At 29.1% G+C, this 16708-nt stretch overlaps 1 protein-coding gene across 1 annotated transcript in view; it reads right to left on the reverse strand.

Moving 5' to 3' along the window:
• LOC135963670 (probable serine/threonine-protein kinase cdc7) overlaps positions 1 to 6040 on the reverse strand; it is a 51740-nt gene extending 45700 nt beyond the window's left edge. Inside the window, exon 1 of the mRNA XM_065515619.1 lies at positions 5998 to 6040. Within this exon, the coding sequence (XP_065371691.1) occupies positions 5998 to 6040 (43 nt within the window). The remainder of the gene's footprint in view (positions 1 to 5997) is intronic.
• Between the last annotated feature and the right edge of the window lie 10668 nt (positions 6041 to 16708).

The raw sequence follows: 16708 nt of genomic DNA on the forward strand, positions 1-16708 counted from the left end.
GAAACATAAATTTTCTACTATTTTAAGTAATTAAACTTATTGGCAACTCTTTAACCCCTATATTTACATTAGGGTGGATGTTTCCAACAAAAAAATAATAAATAACATCATATTGGAAATTTTGAAAAATTCAAATAAAATTCGAACTAGATTGAATTCCAAAAATCGAAAAAAAATAAAAATTATAAAAACCTTAATGAAGTACCTTTTTTTATTTATTATCTCACCAAATACTGACGCCAGGACTAACATTTTGAATAACGGTTAACTCAAAGAAACTCAACTTTGATTTTTGTTGGAAATATTGACACCTTATTTTTCCTTCATACAAACGGTGACACCTAATGTATATGTATTTGCTTGGGCAAATTATTTGTAAACATAAGGGTTTTGGAATTTTTCCCCCTTTTGTTTCATACTTGTGGTATTAAAATCATTTATTTATACCTATTTAACACCATTATCGTATAAAGTGACATGTCAAAAATAATAATTACATGTATTGTTTAGTAGTGTATGGGCATCAGCCAAAAGGGTTTGAATTTAAGAAGCATAAAATTACTCTATGGTACATAATAAAGGAATTTAATATACCTATCGACAATAACATGTGAAATTTTGTTCCCATGAAATATCCATTTCTCTCGAAGGGAAAATTGCTATCGTTATAACTTTTCATTCACAATAGTCAATTATGTTCGTAACAGCTGTTTATTGTTTACAAAATTCCATCTAAAAATTTCACAACAAGGGGAATTTTTTCATAAACTAAAGATCTATTGACCTTTATTTACAGAAAACAATTGTAAACCAAGTAGTCCGACTCTCTATTTTTTAAATTACTCTCTCCAATATACGGGTTCCGTGTGAATTCAACACCCTTGTGAGAGAATTAATCAGATTAAAAGTCTCGATATTTTAACCATAGAGAATATACATAGAGCGGAAACTCTCTTGTCAAAGACCTAACTCAGTTGCAAGAAACCTAAGTGGTGAGAATGTATTAGTAGAAAAAACTATTTGAAAACAAAAACAACACTCGTATGTGTGATTATTTTGAGTAATTTTTTTGTTTGAGTTTTTTTCTAGTTTCCGCTCTATGTTTCTCTATGATTTTATCTATAAATTATCGAATAAATATAGTTTAATACACGTAAATTCACTAAAACACATTATATATTTTTCAACACATTTAGCACTTTTTTCTTTTCCGTAGCACGTCCATTTCGCACAAAGTAAAAAAATATTTTTTTTTTTAATTTTGACATTTTATTTTGTTTGTGGTAGATTTTAAAATATAGAAATAGAACAAAATATATGTAAATAAATTAAAATTTAAAATTTTTTATAGAACTCTGTCTGGTGAAAATTAAAAAGGCACCAACACTTGTACATTTTTGTTACTAACACATGTTTAGAGTATTAACCATGATATAAAAAATTACAAGGTAGTTTCATTTATAATTGTTTGAAAAGAAAGGAGATTGTTGAAGTTTATTTTATTTGTAAATATTTCAAAAACATTGCCTATATATCGAGCCCTTAGCGCCAAATTATCGTAAGCGACATTTTCTAAATTTTTTTTATTGCAAAAATGTTTTAGCGTTCTCAGAATATCAAAATTGTTAATAACTTAAAAATTATAGGGGCTATGATTTTATCGTAAGTCAATGTTTATATTTTACAGTAAACGAATTTTATCGTAAGCGACACATAGTGGTATAGAAAAAAAAGAGTGAAATAAATAAATAAATAAATGGTTTCAATGAAATTTCACATGCGCAAAGAAGAAGTGTTCTCAAGTTTAAGTTCTGAACGTGGACCTCATGGGCCCACCAGGGCCGCGACCAAGGGTCCTCAAAGTAGGACACCTCGGGTATATTACATTTTTAAAATGATCATATTTCTTCGTTTGTGTTCCGATTTCAAAAGAATTACACACATAAAATCTTTTCATCGAGTGCTACAAAAGACCTAGTCGTAGCTATCAATTGTCTCTTATAGCATTTGAAAATTAAATTTTCAACATTTTTAACCAACCTACTCCAGTTTTTTGATAACAGCGTATCCAAATATTTTCCGATTTTCTCCAGTTTTCCTTCATTGGACTAACAACATACGTATGTGTCAAATAAGAAAACAACTGTTTAAAAATAATGACTAAGTCCAAAGTTATATGCATTTGAATTTAAAAAATTTTGAAAATTTTTTTGTTGCCTAGGGGACCAGGTCCATTCAAAAAACATCTATTTTTAATGTAAAATTAAACTTTAGGGCAAAAATTCTCAAATCGCATATTCGATATCAAAATATAATCCGATTTTAGATGGCCCAATATGCTTTTAATAATTTTGTAAAGGATTCCGATAATTTCGACCCTGGTATGGATATTATAGCCAAAAAACTAAAAATTTACATTTTTGGGATTTTTCAACACTTTTTTGGGAATTGCGGGATTGCTGTCAATAAATTTCAAAATTCGATTTTATTTTTCCATTTTAAATAGAATAGTTAACATAACTGTGAAATTTCATTAAAAACTATTCATAAATAACAATTTTATTTCAATTCGAAAAATTTATATCTATGCAAAAATTCAATAAAAATCATGAAAAATTGAAAACGCCAGATATTGTTCAGATTTATTATTTTATCGCAAAGCCACATATAATAGGAACAAAATGAGATATTGATCATAAATATCGATTGATTCTTTTCGAATTTATTCACAATTAAGTGAATTCGCTCATTTTCACAAAATTGTATATGCTTACAAGCATATACTTTGCTTGATTCGTTTTTGGCCTCAAAAGATGAGCAGTTCTTTTGCTCGGAATCCATATGTTGCCAGAAATATGGGCAAAGGTCATAGCTAACAATTGTAAATACTGTGAATAAGTTTATATTGTACAATTGTATAAAAATTAAAGGCACTTTATTTTTTAATGGTACTTTTGTAATTAATAAACCTAGCATACATCAAATTTATTAAGTTTATTTATTTTTTTTTTCTTATGAATTTAATATTAATGAAGTTACAAATATAAAATTATTTTACCTAAAAAGAGGACTTAATGGAAATTTCTTTATTTCCTGTGATGCTAACTTTTGTCTTATCAAAACATAGTAAGATTCATTTGTATCAAATATTAGAAAACAAAGTTTGTCACATTAAATCTTAAGTTCTTTTTACTATTTAGATAATGTTAAAGTTAATTATATTAATTGAGAATATTATTACACCAAATTATCACTCTTGACAACATATTTTTATAACACTTTCATAATTAATGAGGCAGGTGTTTTAATGATAAACTGTCTGCTCTCTTTCTTAATGTTCAACTATTTTTACTTTCATCAGGATGTCTCCATCATAAATTCTGCTGAAAATTACTGCCATAAAAAGAAACCATCATATTCATAAGATATTATAACAAAAATTGTGTAAAAACTTAATTAACTTAAAATTCATGTGTTAATTAAAACCTTTTTTTTTTTTGTTTTCCATTTAATAAACTTGAATCTTTGTTGATGTTAATTTAACAGCCACGCAGTCACAAACAAAATAACTCTCTCTCTCTGTTTTTATTTTTGTTGCTTTGACAACAAACGTTTTGTTGTTGTTACAGTTATTAAATATTAAAGATAAGTGCAAGAGTACGAGAGTACATTGAGTAGATGGATGTCAGTCATGGCGTATACTTAATATTGTGGTTGTGGCAAACAATTTCATATGAGTATTAATCATACGTGCTGAAGTACAACAAACAAAACTACAGCAAACGAAGCATTTTATTTTGTTAGAAATGTTATAAAAACTATAGAAATGAATTTGAAATTTTAATTAAAACGAAAATAGTGTGTATGAAAAAGTTTGGTGTTTTTTTTAGCGGTATACGTATCAAAAAAGAAATAAACTTTTTTTTAATTAATACTAAATTTAATAAACTCTTTTTATATAAAAAAAAGTGTCATATCAGCAACTTCCAAAAAAAAAAAAATAGGGTGGCCCCACAAAAAAAGTTGTGAATGTTTCCAACCACAAAGTTTAATTCATTCTAAGATTACGTTTCTTAATTTTTTTTCCTAAGTTCAGCATTTGGTGATTTAAATCAAAGTATAAAAAGGTTCCTTTTTTGGCGCCTTCAATGTCATATCTAATGTTCATATAAGTCAAAAACATTCGAACTTTTGTATTTTTTTGCAAAAATATTAAGTTTTTTCAATTTTTACGTATATAACACAAGTCAACAGCAAAATAAAGCTTGTGTAACCAGTATATAGATTGAAGTATAAAAATGGTAAAATTTTTCAACTATATGGAGAGATTTTTTTAAAAAAATGTTTAAATAAAATTTTAAATTTTGCTAGACATTTTTCCACATAATTAACCATAACTCAAAAAGGGTTAGTCCGATATTATTAAAATAAACATGAAAACATTGAAATTTATATAATTCGAAATGACGCTTCGTTCTGCGTCGTTTCGAAATCGTGCTTCTTTTTGCGACGTTTCGGTATGAGTCGGTTTTCTCCAGGCCCATTTAGCGATGCAAACCGGGGTATAAGTGTATTGCGTTTTAAAAACTAAAATTTTGTGAAAACGAGCGAATTCACTTAATTGTGAATATCGGATACTCTATGCGAAAGTGAAGCGTATCCCAGATAGAGCGTTCAATACCGATCGAAACAAATTGTTGTCGGACGGGCCAAATAGTTCTTAATAGGTATTGCAATATGTGGCCGAGCGTTGTCATGATGGAATATTACGGTTTCATATCAGGCCTTGGGTTTTTAATTTCCCAACTTTTTCTGATTCCCGGGAATCTGGAAATTTTTTTCTACATTCCCGGGTACCCGGCTATTCCCGAAATATATAATGATACTGAAAATTAGGAATATTATAGCCAAATTTCATATAAAAACTTAGTGTTATAATTATTAAATATCAGAGCTTCGAATTAATTAAAGCTTAATTCACTAAAATCTTAATCCGTAATTAAAAAATGTCAGCCTTTCATTTCATAAATCCTTTGCCTAAAGCCTTTGTTTAAACTGAATTAATTTTAAAGTTAATTAATAACATAATTTATTCAAACTTAGAATGATTAAATTTTTGTTAAATCAAATCATTTACAAAATTAATTGAAAAAATTGTCTTAAACCTTTTTGTACTAGATTTTAATTGAATATAAATTTAATCATTTAATAAATTTTTTAAGCTATTTTGTTATGGATTTGAAGAAGAAATTTAAAGAAATTAGAATGATTCAATAAGAAATAAATTCTATAAATAATGAATTCTTCTCTTTTTAAATTTTCATACGATAAACCCCAAATAAATAATTATAATAAGCGGTCTATTATTTCACTGTTTCTTGGTGAAAAAAACAGAGTTCTAACTTGTTTTCTATGTATTTTCGTCAGTTTTTAATTCCCGGAATTCCCGACTAAAAATCCCGGGAATCGGGTAGTGAAAAATTGACAAAATTCCCGGGAAATTTGTACCGGGAATTCCCGGGATAGAAACCCTAATCATGCCTCATATTCTGGGCGTTTTTCGGCCAATGCTAGCTTCAAGCGAATCAGTTGCATTCATTACAGGTGATCTGTCCAGATTCATTAGATTTCTCGCCGATTTGCAGTCAGAACTTTCCCATATAGGCAGCATTTTATCAACTGCAGACTGTTCCACAGGCAAGGCCTTCTGTCTTGTTGTAACCAGTACGGGGTCACTTCTTTGTGTCACACACCAATCGCTACTAGAATCCGTACGCATATGTCGATCATTAATGACGCATTACTTTTCTTCGACCTTAGTACTCTGTTTGTTCGCTTCGGTGCAAGGTTGTCTTGAGAACGTGTCCACATTACAGTGTTTTTCATTATTCCTGTATCTTCCTTGCCATTTTCTCTTAATTAGAGCTTTGCAGTTACGCTAAATGTGACCGACAGTACCGCAGTTATAACATTTGATTCCGGCCCTGCTACGCTTACCATCTAATGCCTTCATAACTGCCTCTTTTACAGCATTAACCATATTTATCCTCTTCTCAGCGATTATCTTGGCGGTTACTTGTATCAATGCGAATGAGACGGTTTCTGCAAACAATGGCTTCATTAAGGCATATACCGCCTGCCTCCCATCACAAAAGCGTCAATCTTGAACTGATCCATCAACGGATGGTTTTCGTCTGGATAAGACATGAGTACCAAACGTATAATATCCATCGCATAGTTATGCAGCGTCTCATTGGCTTTCTGCACTCTACCACGTAATTCCATTCGGTATATTTCCTTCATGTGTTCGCTACAATACTTACGTAGGAGAACAGACATTATGTCTTCATAATTATGCCAGCAGGCCATTGGCATACATTCTAATACTTTTGCTGCACTTCCCTTCAAGATTATTAATTTTTATTTCCAGATCGGCACCATTCTCTAAGTTGGACAGTTTTTTATTGACGTCTATGGCTTGCATTTCTAGGCAACTTTCTAAGTCGGACACCTTTTTCTCAATGCCATCCACTCTGCTGTTTATAATTTCCGATATTTGCTGAAGCTTCTCTTCTGTCGCTCTAGAAGTTTCTTGAAATTTCATTTCCATTATTTTATTTCCTTCTTTAACTTCAGCAAGAAGTTTCTCGTTGTTGGCTTTAGAAGTTTCTTGAACTTCATTAAATTTTTCCATCATAGCAGCAAACATTGTGCTTAAATCCATGCTGCTTGTTGTTGAACGGGTAGAAACTTCCATTTCCTTTTTATACTCAAATTCGTAAGCTCCAATGTCAATATCACGCAGCTTGACTTCATCTATCAGCCTCTTTTGCAATTCTGCTTTATTACCTGCTGCCTGCAACTCCAACTTACACAATTCTCTCTTGAGTTGTTCCATTTTAAGCTCTTCAAACTTCATGCTTATTATTTTGCAATCCTACTTCTGACACCAATTGTTACGTTTTTACCTTTTAAACCGTGGTTTATTTCCTTTAAATAAACCCGATACTTTTGATTGCAAATAAAAGCAGTTTAGTAGTTTAAAGTTGTAACAACTCTTTATTTATTTAAAATGTACAACAACAGTTTAAATGTGACTCAATGCACACATAAGACAGTTGATGTTAACTCTAACAGCACCTATAATATTTATTCTGCATCTGAGTAGCCTAGATTGTTCACAACGTTCAAAACTCGTATATTCGAATTCTAGAACTTTCGATGTTAATGTTAGCAGCTTAAACATTTAGTGTTGCCATACTTAAAAACAATGCTAATCAACCGCATGGTGTCCCATCTACTGATGGACATGTTTATAAACATGATGAATATTGCAGGCAGTCGTTACAGACCGTTAAATTTAAATCGCTATTGCAAAACTAAATTTTTAATTACTATTGGGGTGGCGAAGCAAACCGGGTCAGCTAGTTTTTAATATAAAAGTTTTTTTCTATAGATTATTTTGTGTTCATTTTGTTGGTTCCATACAAATAAGCCCTTATAAACAATATCATGTACAGAACTCAATTAAAAACCTATTTATTTCCTGATTACAAAATCTATTGCTCTAAAAGAAGACATTATTTATTCATATATTTGCACAATTAAATCACTTGCATATAAACTCACAGATTTTATTACATTTTAATCCATGCACTCGAATACCAGTAATGAAAATATTTGTTTTTAATACAATGTAAAGCAAAAACAAATATGTAGCTGCAAATAGATTTTACACAATTTTTATGTAAATTATTAATGCTCTATTTATTTGAAATCCTTTATACTTTATGGAACATGTAGTGTTTTTTCCACATTATGCATAAAAACATTTTTATTGGAAACTCAATTAATTGTTAAAACTATGTACTTAAATGAATGAATGAATGAACGAATGACTGCCTGATGGACACTGGACAAGTACTTGCGCCGCCACACAGATTACCATTTTGGTTGGTTTTTCACAATAATTCGTATTAAACTGTCATTGTTATGTGATGAGGGTTTTAAAAATCCACTAAAATCAAACTGAACACATGGTGTGTAACAATTATAAAATGTATTGCTTTTTGTAAGTATTTACTTTTATACATGTGGATAAAAAGCTGAGAAGATTATGGATAATGGAATACTTAATTTAAATTGATAGGTAATTTGTTTTTATTTAAAATGAGCAAGAGAGCTATATTCGGCTGTGTCGAATTCAAATTATACTTCAAAATAAAATTTTTTCCAAATTTGTTTTTTTTTTCATTTTTAAGAAAAAAAAAATTTGTCGAATTGTTTTTTAAAATGTTTGTTTTTAAATTAATTTTTTTTTAATTAAAATATTTTTTTTTTAAATTTTAAATTTTTTTATAATTATATCAAAAAAACCTCTGGTGAAAAAAAAAATTCGGGTTAAAATTTTTTTCCTATTTTGACCCATTAGGTCTTATATACGTCGTTGCAAAGGTCTCACAAATATCTATCATTAGAAATCCATATTGTCTATATTAAATGACTTAGTAATCCAGATATAGGTCAAACATAGGTCAAAAATCGAATAGGAATTCCGGAGATATTGATGTATGAATCGTGTATGTGAGTTATTTGGGGGGCTTTGGAAAGTTGATTTCAACAGGCAGACAGACGGACATGGTTTAATCGACTCCGCTATCTATAAGGATCCGGAATATATATACTTTATAGGGTAGGAAAATTATATAGTGGAAATTACAAACGGAATGACAAACTTATATATACCCTTCTCACGAATGTGAAGGGTATAAAAATACTTAGCTACTTTAACTCGTTCTTTTGTATGTTTAAATTTAAAACTCAAATTGGACTCATAAGTATTAAACACTTTAAATGTACGAACAAATCTCTGCACTTTTGCTCTTTTGGCTTTTCTGTCTGCCAACCGAATTTATCCGATACAACGCCAAATGCTTAACTAAATATTTACGTTTTAAGTTTTCATCCATAAATACTCAGGGGATTAAGATACATTTTGTACAAATACATACATTCTTTAAAGTATGTATGTTGAGGCTGCCGTTTTCGTTTTGTTGAATCATTGTCGGTTTATTGTTTTAGGAAGACACAAACTATAAAAATGTGTTAAAAAAACCACATTGTAACCATTTAGTTGCAATTGTAACTAAAGAGAAATTTATTACATGTGTCATAGATACATATATATTAGCACGTTTCACAACGGACAGAATCAAATATTTACTTTGAAGGCAGATTTAAAACTACTTTTCTAAATTTAACCCTCTGACCGGCAAAAGTGCTTCAAGGCATGCATTACAAAACACCAGAGAAATATCTAAAAAAATTTATCCATAACTGTTATATTGTAGAAATAAATTTTTGTTTCTTTAAATAATAGTTATTCTCAATGAAAATAAGTTTTGCTTATCAATAAGTGTTATTCATAATAATTATTTTTTTTCATTGCTTATAACTAGGGGGCGGATTTTCATGCATTTATTATTATTTATATTAATTGTAATATCTTGGTATGAATACTTGTTTAAAGCCATAATCTTTAGAGCTTCTATATTGTGACTTTCCTTTTAAAATCATCAATATTTTGATCGTGATGTAAGTAGCATCCAACCTTAATTTTTATCTCCTAATAACCCAGCAATTAAGCAATTAGTAAATGTATCCCTTATAGACGGAAAATGTTAATAATATCTGATCACTTGGCTGACTCCAATTTATATAATTTGGGTCATTTGACGTGCTATTTGTAATGCAGAGAGAAGTCAATTGGTTACTGTATACATCTCATGTAATCTAGCACTAAGACGGTTGCCACTTAAGTGTCTCTATGTAATCTATAGTGTAGGGACTTTAACCTTCGCTTTACCAAAGGTTTTTTTATGTACATGGTTTACCAATACCCACCGGGTGGTCCTGCACTTCTATACATAGTATATGCGACGAACAAAATTTTTAAAAATTAAAAAAACCTTATAAAAAGTTTAAAATGTTTCTATTATATTCTATAGAACTCTAAAATTTGTTCAGTGAGTATAAATTTCATTTAAATCGAAACAAAATTAAAAAAATATTAAACCAATAAAAACGAAGTGGTCACCCGGGTGGGTATTGGTAAAGCGAAGGTTAAACGTTAATTGTGTAGTGCATTTGTCTCTAAGTTATCCAAAATCACTTGTTTACGACAGTCTCGTAGAACTGCGTGGAAAAGACTGTCAGGAGCGGTAACTGTGTATGTGAAGTTTCAAAATCTTTCGATAACGAAATCTATAATAAATCGAATTTGCAATGAAAACAAATATGAATGTTTTTCGATACATTTAATGAATTTTTGATACTTAAAAAAACTAAACTTTTTTGAAGAATAATGTTTTGAAATGATAATTTTCAATTACTGATAGAGAAATGAAGAACTTAATGCCAGTTTCTCGATGTCGAAAGAAGTTAGTCGATAACATTTACTGCTATTTCTATAACAAATTCGACAACAAATTTTTGGTCGAAACAATTGCCCATTAACGACAAAAAATTATATTTTTATTAAAAATTGGCATAATATGCATTTTGAAGTAAAATATAACAAAATATGCATTATCAATAAAATATGCAAAAATATGCACTAACAAATCGATGCCATTTTGCAGCAAAATGTGCGATTCGGATAGATAATTAGTCTACATTGTATTTGGACGTTCGAGAAAATACATGCATTTGCATATAAATCCGCCCCCTACTAATAACTTTTATTTTTGATTTGTATGTTTTTACGTTGCCTTATAAGAGTTATTTATAATAAATATTTTTTTACGTTATTGATAACTTTTATTTTCGATTTGTATTTTTATTTAATAAGAGTTATTTATAATAAATATTTTTTTTCGATTTTACTTCTGATTGACGAATCGACGAATCTAAATACGTCATCGTTGTTCGGAACATCAATTAGAGAACTTGAAGTGGATTTATCTTCAGAAGATGGCAAAGGCAATACATCGCGAGAGTTATTAGCAGCTATAGCTGAAATAGAGAGCTTTAAACCTATGAGACTGGAAGTAGAAGCCGATTTGTTGCAATATTAGGAAAAGAAAAAGGATACTTTTGCAATTTTTAATTAAATTGGTTCATATTGTCTATGCACTGCCGGCTAAACGGTTTTCTGTTGAAAGAGCATTTTCCGCTTTGCGTATTTTGTTGACTGAGAAAAGGTGCAACTTGGCGGACAATGCGTTTGCTAAAACATTGATTGTGAAACAAAATTCTTCATAATTAAAAAACACACAATTTTTTTTTTATTTCATATTGTTACGTTTTAATCTTTTCAAAACGTTGTTTTATTTCCTTTAAATAAACCGGATACTTTTGATTGCAAATAAAAGCCGTTTAGTAGTTTGAAAATTGTAACAACTCTTTATTTATTTAAAATGTGCAACAACCACAGAATTAAATAGTCACTCAATGTTTTTTTATACAGGTTTATAAATTCTCAAAAATACAGACACTATAATGTACACGAATTTACTGGAAAAAAACACAGTACTCAGTTGATGTTTATTCGAATAGCGTCTCTGATAAACTCACTAACGACTGCAACCTCGGCCACTATTTATAACACTGCCATCTGCATTCTAGATTGCTCTTTAACTGTCTAGAGCTTTCTAATACATACGCCATCTGTGGTGTACTTTCTACAATGTTCTTTAACTGATTATTCGAATTCGAATATACGGTCGCGGCAAACAGCGTTGCCAACTTACGATCAACTGAAAGCTTTTATTCAATGTTAATAATGCATACAGATATGTTACAGTTTGCTATTTGAATTCATTTGAATTCAAGTACAATTTCGTAACAATATTTTATTTATTGTATCTTCACAAAATAATGTGAACTATCAATAATTTGTTCAAATCTTAAATCTAAATATTATTTTTTATTTACGTCCCACCACAGTTGGACGAAAAATTATGTTTAGTTTTTAGATCCTATCATCAGCGCAGGTCTGTTGGATTCCTTCTTCTTAGTCGGATGTAGCCATTACTTCTCATTAATGTTCGTGCAAGTGGGTTTGGATGAACTTCTAACTTTTTCAAATATGACTCCGCTTGTTTTTTTATTTCATTTTTCATCAGGGAGACACCTAGGTCCTTATGAATGTTAATATTTCTCACATACCAAGGCGCTGCTGTTATCATTCGTAATATTTTATTTTGGAATCTTTGAATTTTTTCAATATTAGAAGCTGAGGCCGTGCCCCGTAATTGAATTACATAGCACCAAAAACACACAATAAAAACATCAATCTCATACCAAGCTTATTTTTTGCGACTTTAAAGGTTAAATTCAATGTACGTACTAATAAAATGCAACCAAGGTGGCGAAAGAAACTTCTTTTGAGTTATAAGCAACGAAAAAAATATATTCTTTAGAATAACTCTTATTAGGCAACTTAAAAACATACAAATTGAAAAAAAAGTTATGAGCAACGTAAAAAAATGTAAATCGAAAATAAAAGTTATGAACAACGAAAAAAAATATTTATTATGAATAACTCTTATTTGAAAACGTAAAAATTATTTGGGGGATTCAAACGGTCTACTATTAAGTAGTATTGTCATAATGTCATAAAATATTTTTTTAGTTTAAATAAATTATTGTTGGGTTTCAAACAAAAAAGTTATAAACTAATAATAATATAAACTAATTGTTATAAAATAACACTGTTTTTGTTTGCAGCACAACAAGGATTTGTTAAAACTAAAAAAATATTTTACGACATTATGACAATACGACCTAATAGCAGACCGTTTGAATCCCCCAATTCATTGATTTATGCCTAACTTTTTCACACTCAAAAAATTTAATAACAGTTATTTTTGGTCTCTGCAAAACACCAATTATCTCAAAAATTAATTATAATTTTTTGTTTTAAATTTAACTGTGACTTTAGTTATAGATTTGTTAATATTTCCCTCGAAGGTCGAAAAGCATTCTGACTTTTAGTTTTTGTTCTGTCAGCTGTTTTGTGAGTGATGTCATAATTAAGCACGTAAAATTTTGTGTGTGATTTTTTTGAATTTTTTAAATCAAAGTTTTGCTAACTTTTAGTCGCCCAATCTATTCGAAATATTTTTTATTAGTTCTTTAGTTTTTTTTAATAAAATCGTATCATAATTATTGTTTTTTACACCTAAACAATGCCCTGAGGCACTCTTCACCTTTTTGCACCAGGTTCCTAAATTAATTTGCAAATTAAAAAAATTATTCGTCAACTTTTTTTTTAGCTTTTTAAAATTTGCGGGTTAGAGGGTTAATAAATGTATGTTGTAGTTCAGTTCTGACACGTGCCATGTATCAATGTACTATTCATAAATTTTAAGCTAAATTAAATGATATTGGACTTGCCACAACAAAGAAACACAAGTTTGGCGATTTTGATGAGATTTTTAGAGAAATCGCAATGAAAATAAAATAGATTTGAATTGTGTGAGGATTTTTTTAAGTTGTCAAAAATTAATAAAGGGTCTTCCAACTTACGATCTTCAACAGTTGATAGCGATCATATTATTTGCACCAACATGTGCAAATGATGAAATTGTTGTGTAAAAATGTGTTCCAACTAGGGTATTCATTCGAATAATGATTGTTCTATTAATCGAATAATTTCTTACTAATAATTATTCGAATAACTTAAAAATTACCATTTTTGAATAACGAATAAATCGAACAATTTTATGTAGAATAATCGAATAAATTTTGGAACCGTTATCCTCTATTTTATTTTTTATATGTAAAACTATAGTTAAATATGAAATTTTGTCTTTCTATCATGATTGCAACCTGTGCCGACTTGCGATTTAGTTTTGAGGTGCAAGGGAAAAAATGCAATTTTTTCAGTTTTTGTAAAAATTTTGTTAATAAGTAATTACTTTTGCAATTTAATTTAAAAGAATCGAAATGTGTACGTAATTGTCGTTCTAATAAGATATAAAAGACAAAAATTGGTTAAAAAATTTTAAAGTTATTAAAAATTCGCCAGGCCATTAACGTGTCTCAGAGCACTAGAACTAGAAATGTAGGAACAAAATAAACATATTTTGAGAAATATTAAAATAAAAGCTAATTTTTTCTTAAAATATATCCATATTTACTTGTATATTAGTTTTTGTCTTAGTAGGAAAACGTTAACCTCTTCGTAGTTATGACAAAAAAAATAATTTTTTATCAGTAGTTTCAAAACTCCATTTTCAAATTTTTAAAAATTTTGTTAAAGAAATTTCAGAATTTTTTGATCATATTATTGGGATTTATTTCGAATATAATAGGGAATAAAAATATGAAGAAAGTATGTCAATACCTCTTATAGTTTTTCCGTACCTGCGATTTAAATTTTGAGTTTTTCGAGAAAACTATTTTTTTTTGCCATATTTTGTCAAATGAGCCCAATTTCCTTACTGTTATGAATTTTAAGTAAAACCTATTCAGAAGATTATAGTCCAGATAATTCTAAATATACTCAGAAAGTTTTACTAAAATTGGAAAACATTAAACCTTAAATCGTGAAGGTCAAAGGAAATTTTTCAATATATGGAATTTCTAATTTAAAGATAGCGAAATGTTATTTATTTTTGGATCGATTTTGATAGAACTTAAGAAAAATATAACATAAAGTGTAGTTTATTATTGGCCACCCTAATATGTATGTTTATAATTCAATTGAAATCTAATCATTAAAATCTCCATTAGTTTTGTAAAGTATTTTGATTTCAAAAGACTTTTTAGTCTGCCTTAGTACAAATGTACTTACATATATGGGGGATTTCACGTTAAGACAGTGTTGCCAATTTAGCCCTTTTTAGGCTAAAAAAAATGCCATAACTAATATAGAGAAAAATTTGAATACAAATTGTTAATAAATATGTTAATATTTTACGCGCGGGTCCGGGCGTTTATAAAATCGTATATAGGGTTAAAGAGAATACTTTTAACTTTATCTGGGCGATGTATTGACGTAAATATAGTACTTTAACAAATACTAGCATATCCCGGTGCACTTCGCTACCCCTATTCTAGTAAAATTAAGAAATATTAATGGATTTCTGATACAACCTAACTACGTACAGTGATCTGAAAATAACACATGCAAAATATTGAGAAGCTCTTAAATACAGTTTACTTGATATTCAAACAATAACTAATTTGGTATGGGAGATACCACTGATCCCACCCATTTTTATGTATTTTATGTAAAAAAATAACTCATAGCAAGCTTCACTTTAACTTTCCTTTTTATGGGAGGGGTCATTCCTACTAATCCGATCACGTTTAGCTAAACTTTGTTAAAAAGATCAGGAATAAATTCGTTTTTAGCTAATATCCACATTTTAAATACTCTCAGAATTATAGTTCTCCAGATATTCGAAATCAATTATTTACTTTTTATGGGAATTGCCACGACCACTAATGAAATCCCGACCATTTTCATCCAACCTCTGTAAAATGGTAATAGATCTATGCGGACAAAGTTTGAAGAATCTTGTAATTATTACTTTGTATGGGAGGTGACTCACCTCCTTTACCGACCCTCCATTTTGGTTCCCCAGATTTTCGAAATATATATTTACTTTGTATGGGAGGTGCTACGCCCTCTAATCTAAATTCGCCTATATTCAGCTAACTCCGCACAGTAATAAGAAATTAATTCGTAAAAGGTTTTAACACTTTTATAATTGTAATAATTCTCCAGATATTCAAAATTAAATATTTACTTTGTATAGGGTGTGCCACGCCCACTATTCCAATCCCGAAAATTTTCAGCGAAACTATGCAAAATTATAAAAGAGCCATTTATACAAAGTTTGAATAATCTTGGAATTATAGCTCACAAAATATTTAAAAATAACTATTTACTTTATATGGGAGGTGACTCGCCACCTGTTCCGATCCGTCCCATTTTTGCTTAAACTTCATGCAGTGATAAGAAATTGATTCGTATAAAGTTTAAAGACCGTCACAATTATAGTTCTGCAGATATTATAAATATAAATATAACTATTTACATATTGAGAAAATAAAAAAAACCTTCAAAGAATTTTTTCAAGCGACTTTAAATTATTAAAATCTTCTTCTTCATTGTTTTCTATAACAACTCTCACTTAAAACAGAGCGAAATCAATATTGTTTAATTGTTTCTCCTATTTATTTACAACAACAAATTGAACAAACATGCAATGCTTTGTTTACTTTTTAGTTTAAGGTTCACATGTACACGTTTTTACATATGTGTTAGTAACATCTTAAAACGCTTATAACTCCTAAAAAACTGAACCGATTTCAATAAAATATATATTCTGCACTTCAGTGAATAAATCCCTTTAAAATGGTATATTTCTTTCCTAAATTGAATGTATAATGTGAGCGTAAAAGGGGTCTAAAGAAATCGACTTGCATATTAATATTACGATTTTATTACACATGTCATCTATACCGTTTTCAAAGACTACAATCCAACCAATTTAGAAAGAAAAATTCAGTTCATTATCGATAATAATTTAGCTATGACCATTTTTATCTGATCAAATATAGAAAATTAACTTTTTTCCAAATTTAAATTAAATATTTATGTTTACATATTTTGGCTACCTTAGTTTTGATATGTTTACTAACTAATGGCAAAATTTATGTTTTTGCTAATGAAAATCAATTCTGTCCGGCG

This window comes from Calliphora vicina, chromosome 1 (genome assembly GCF_958450345.1).
Source record: "Calliphora vicina chromosome 1, idCalVici1.1, whole genome shotgun sequence".
In the NCBI taxonomy this organism is placed as follows: domain Eukaryota; kingdom Metazoa; phylum Arthropoda; class Insecta; order Diptera; family Calliphoridae; genus Calliphora; species Calliphora vicina.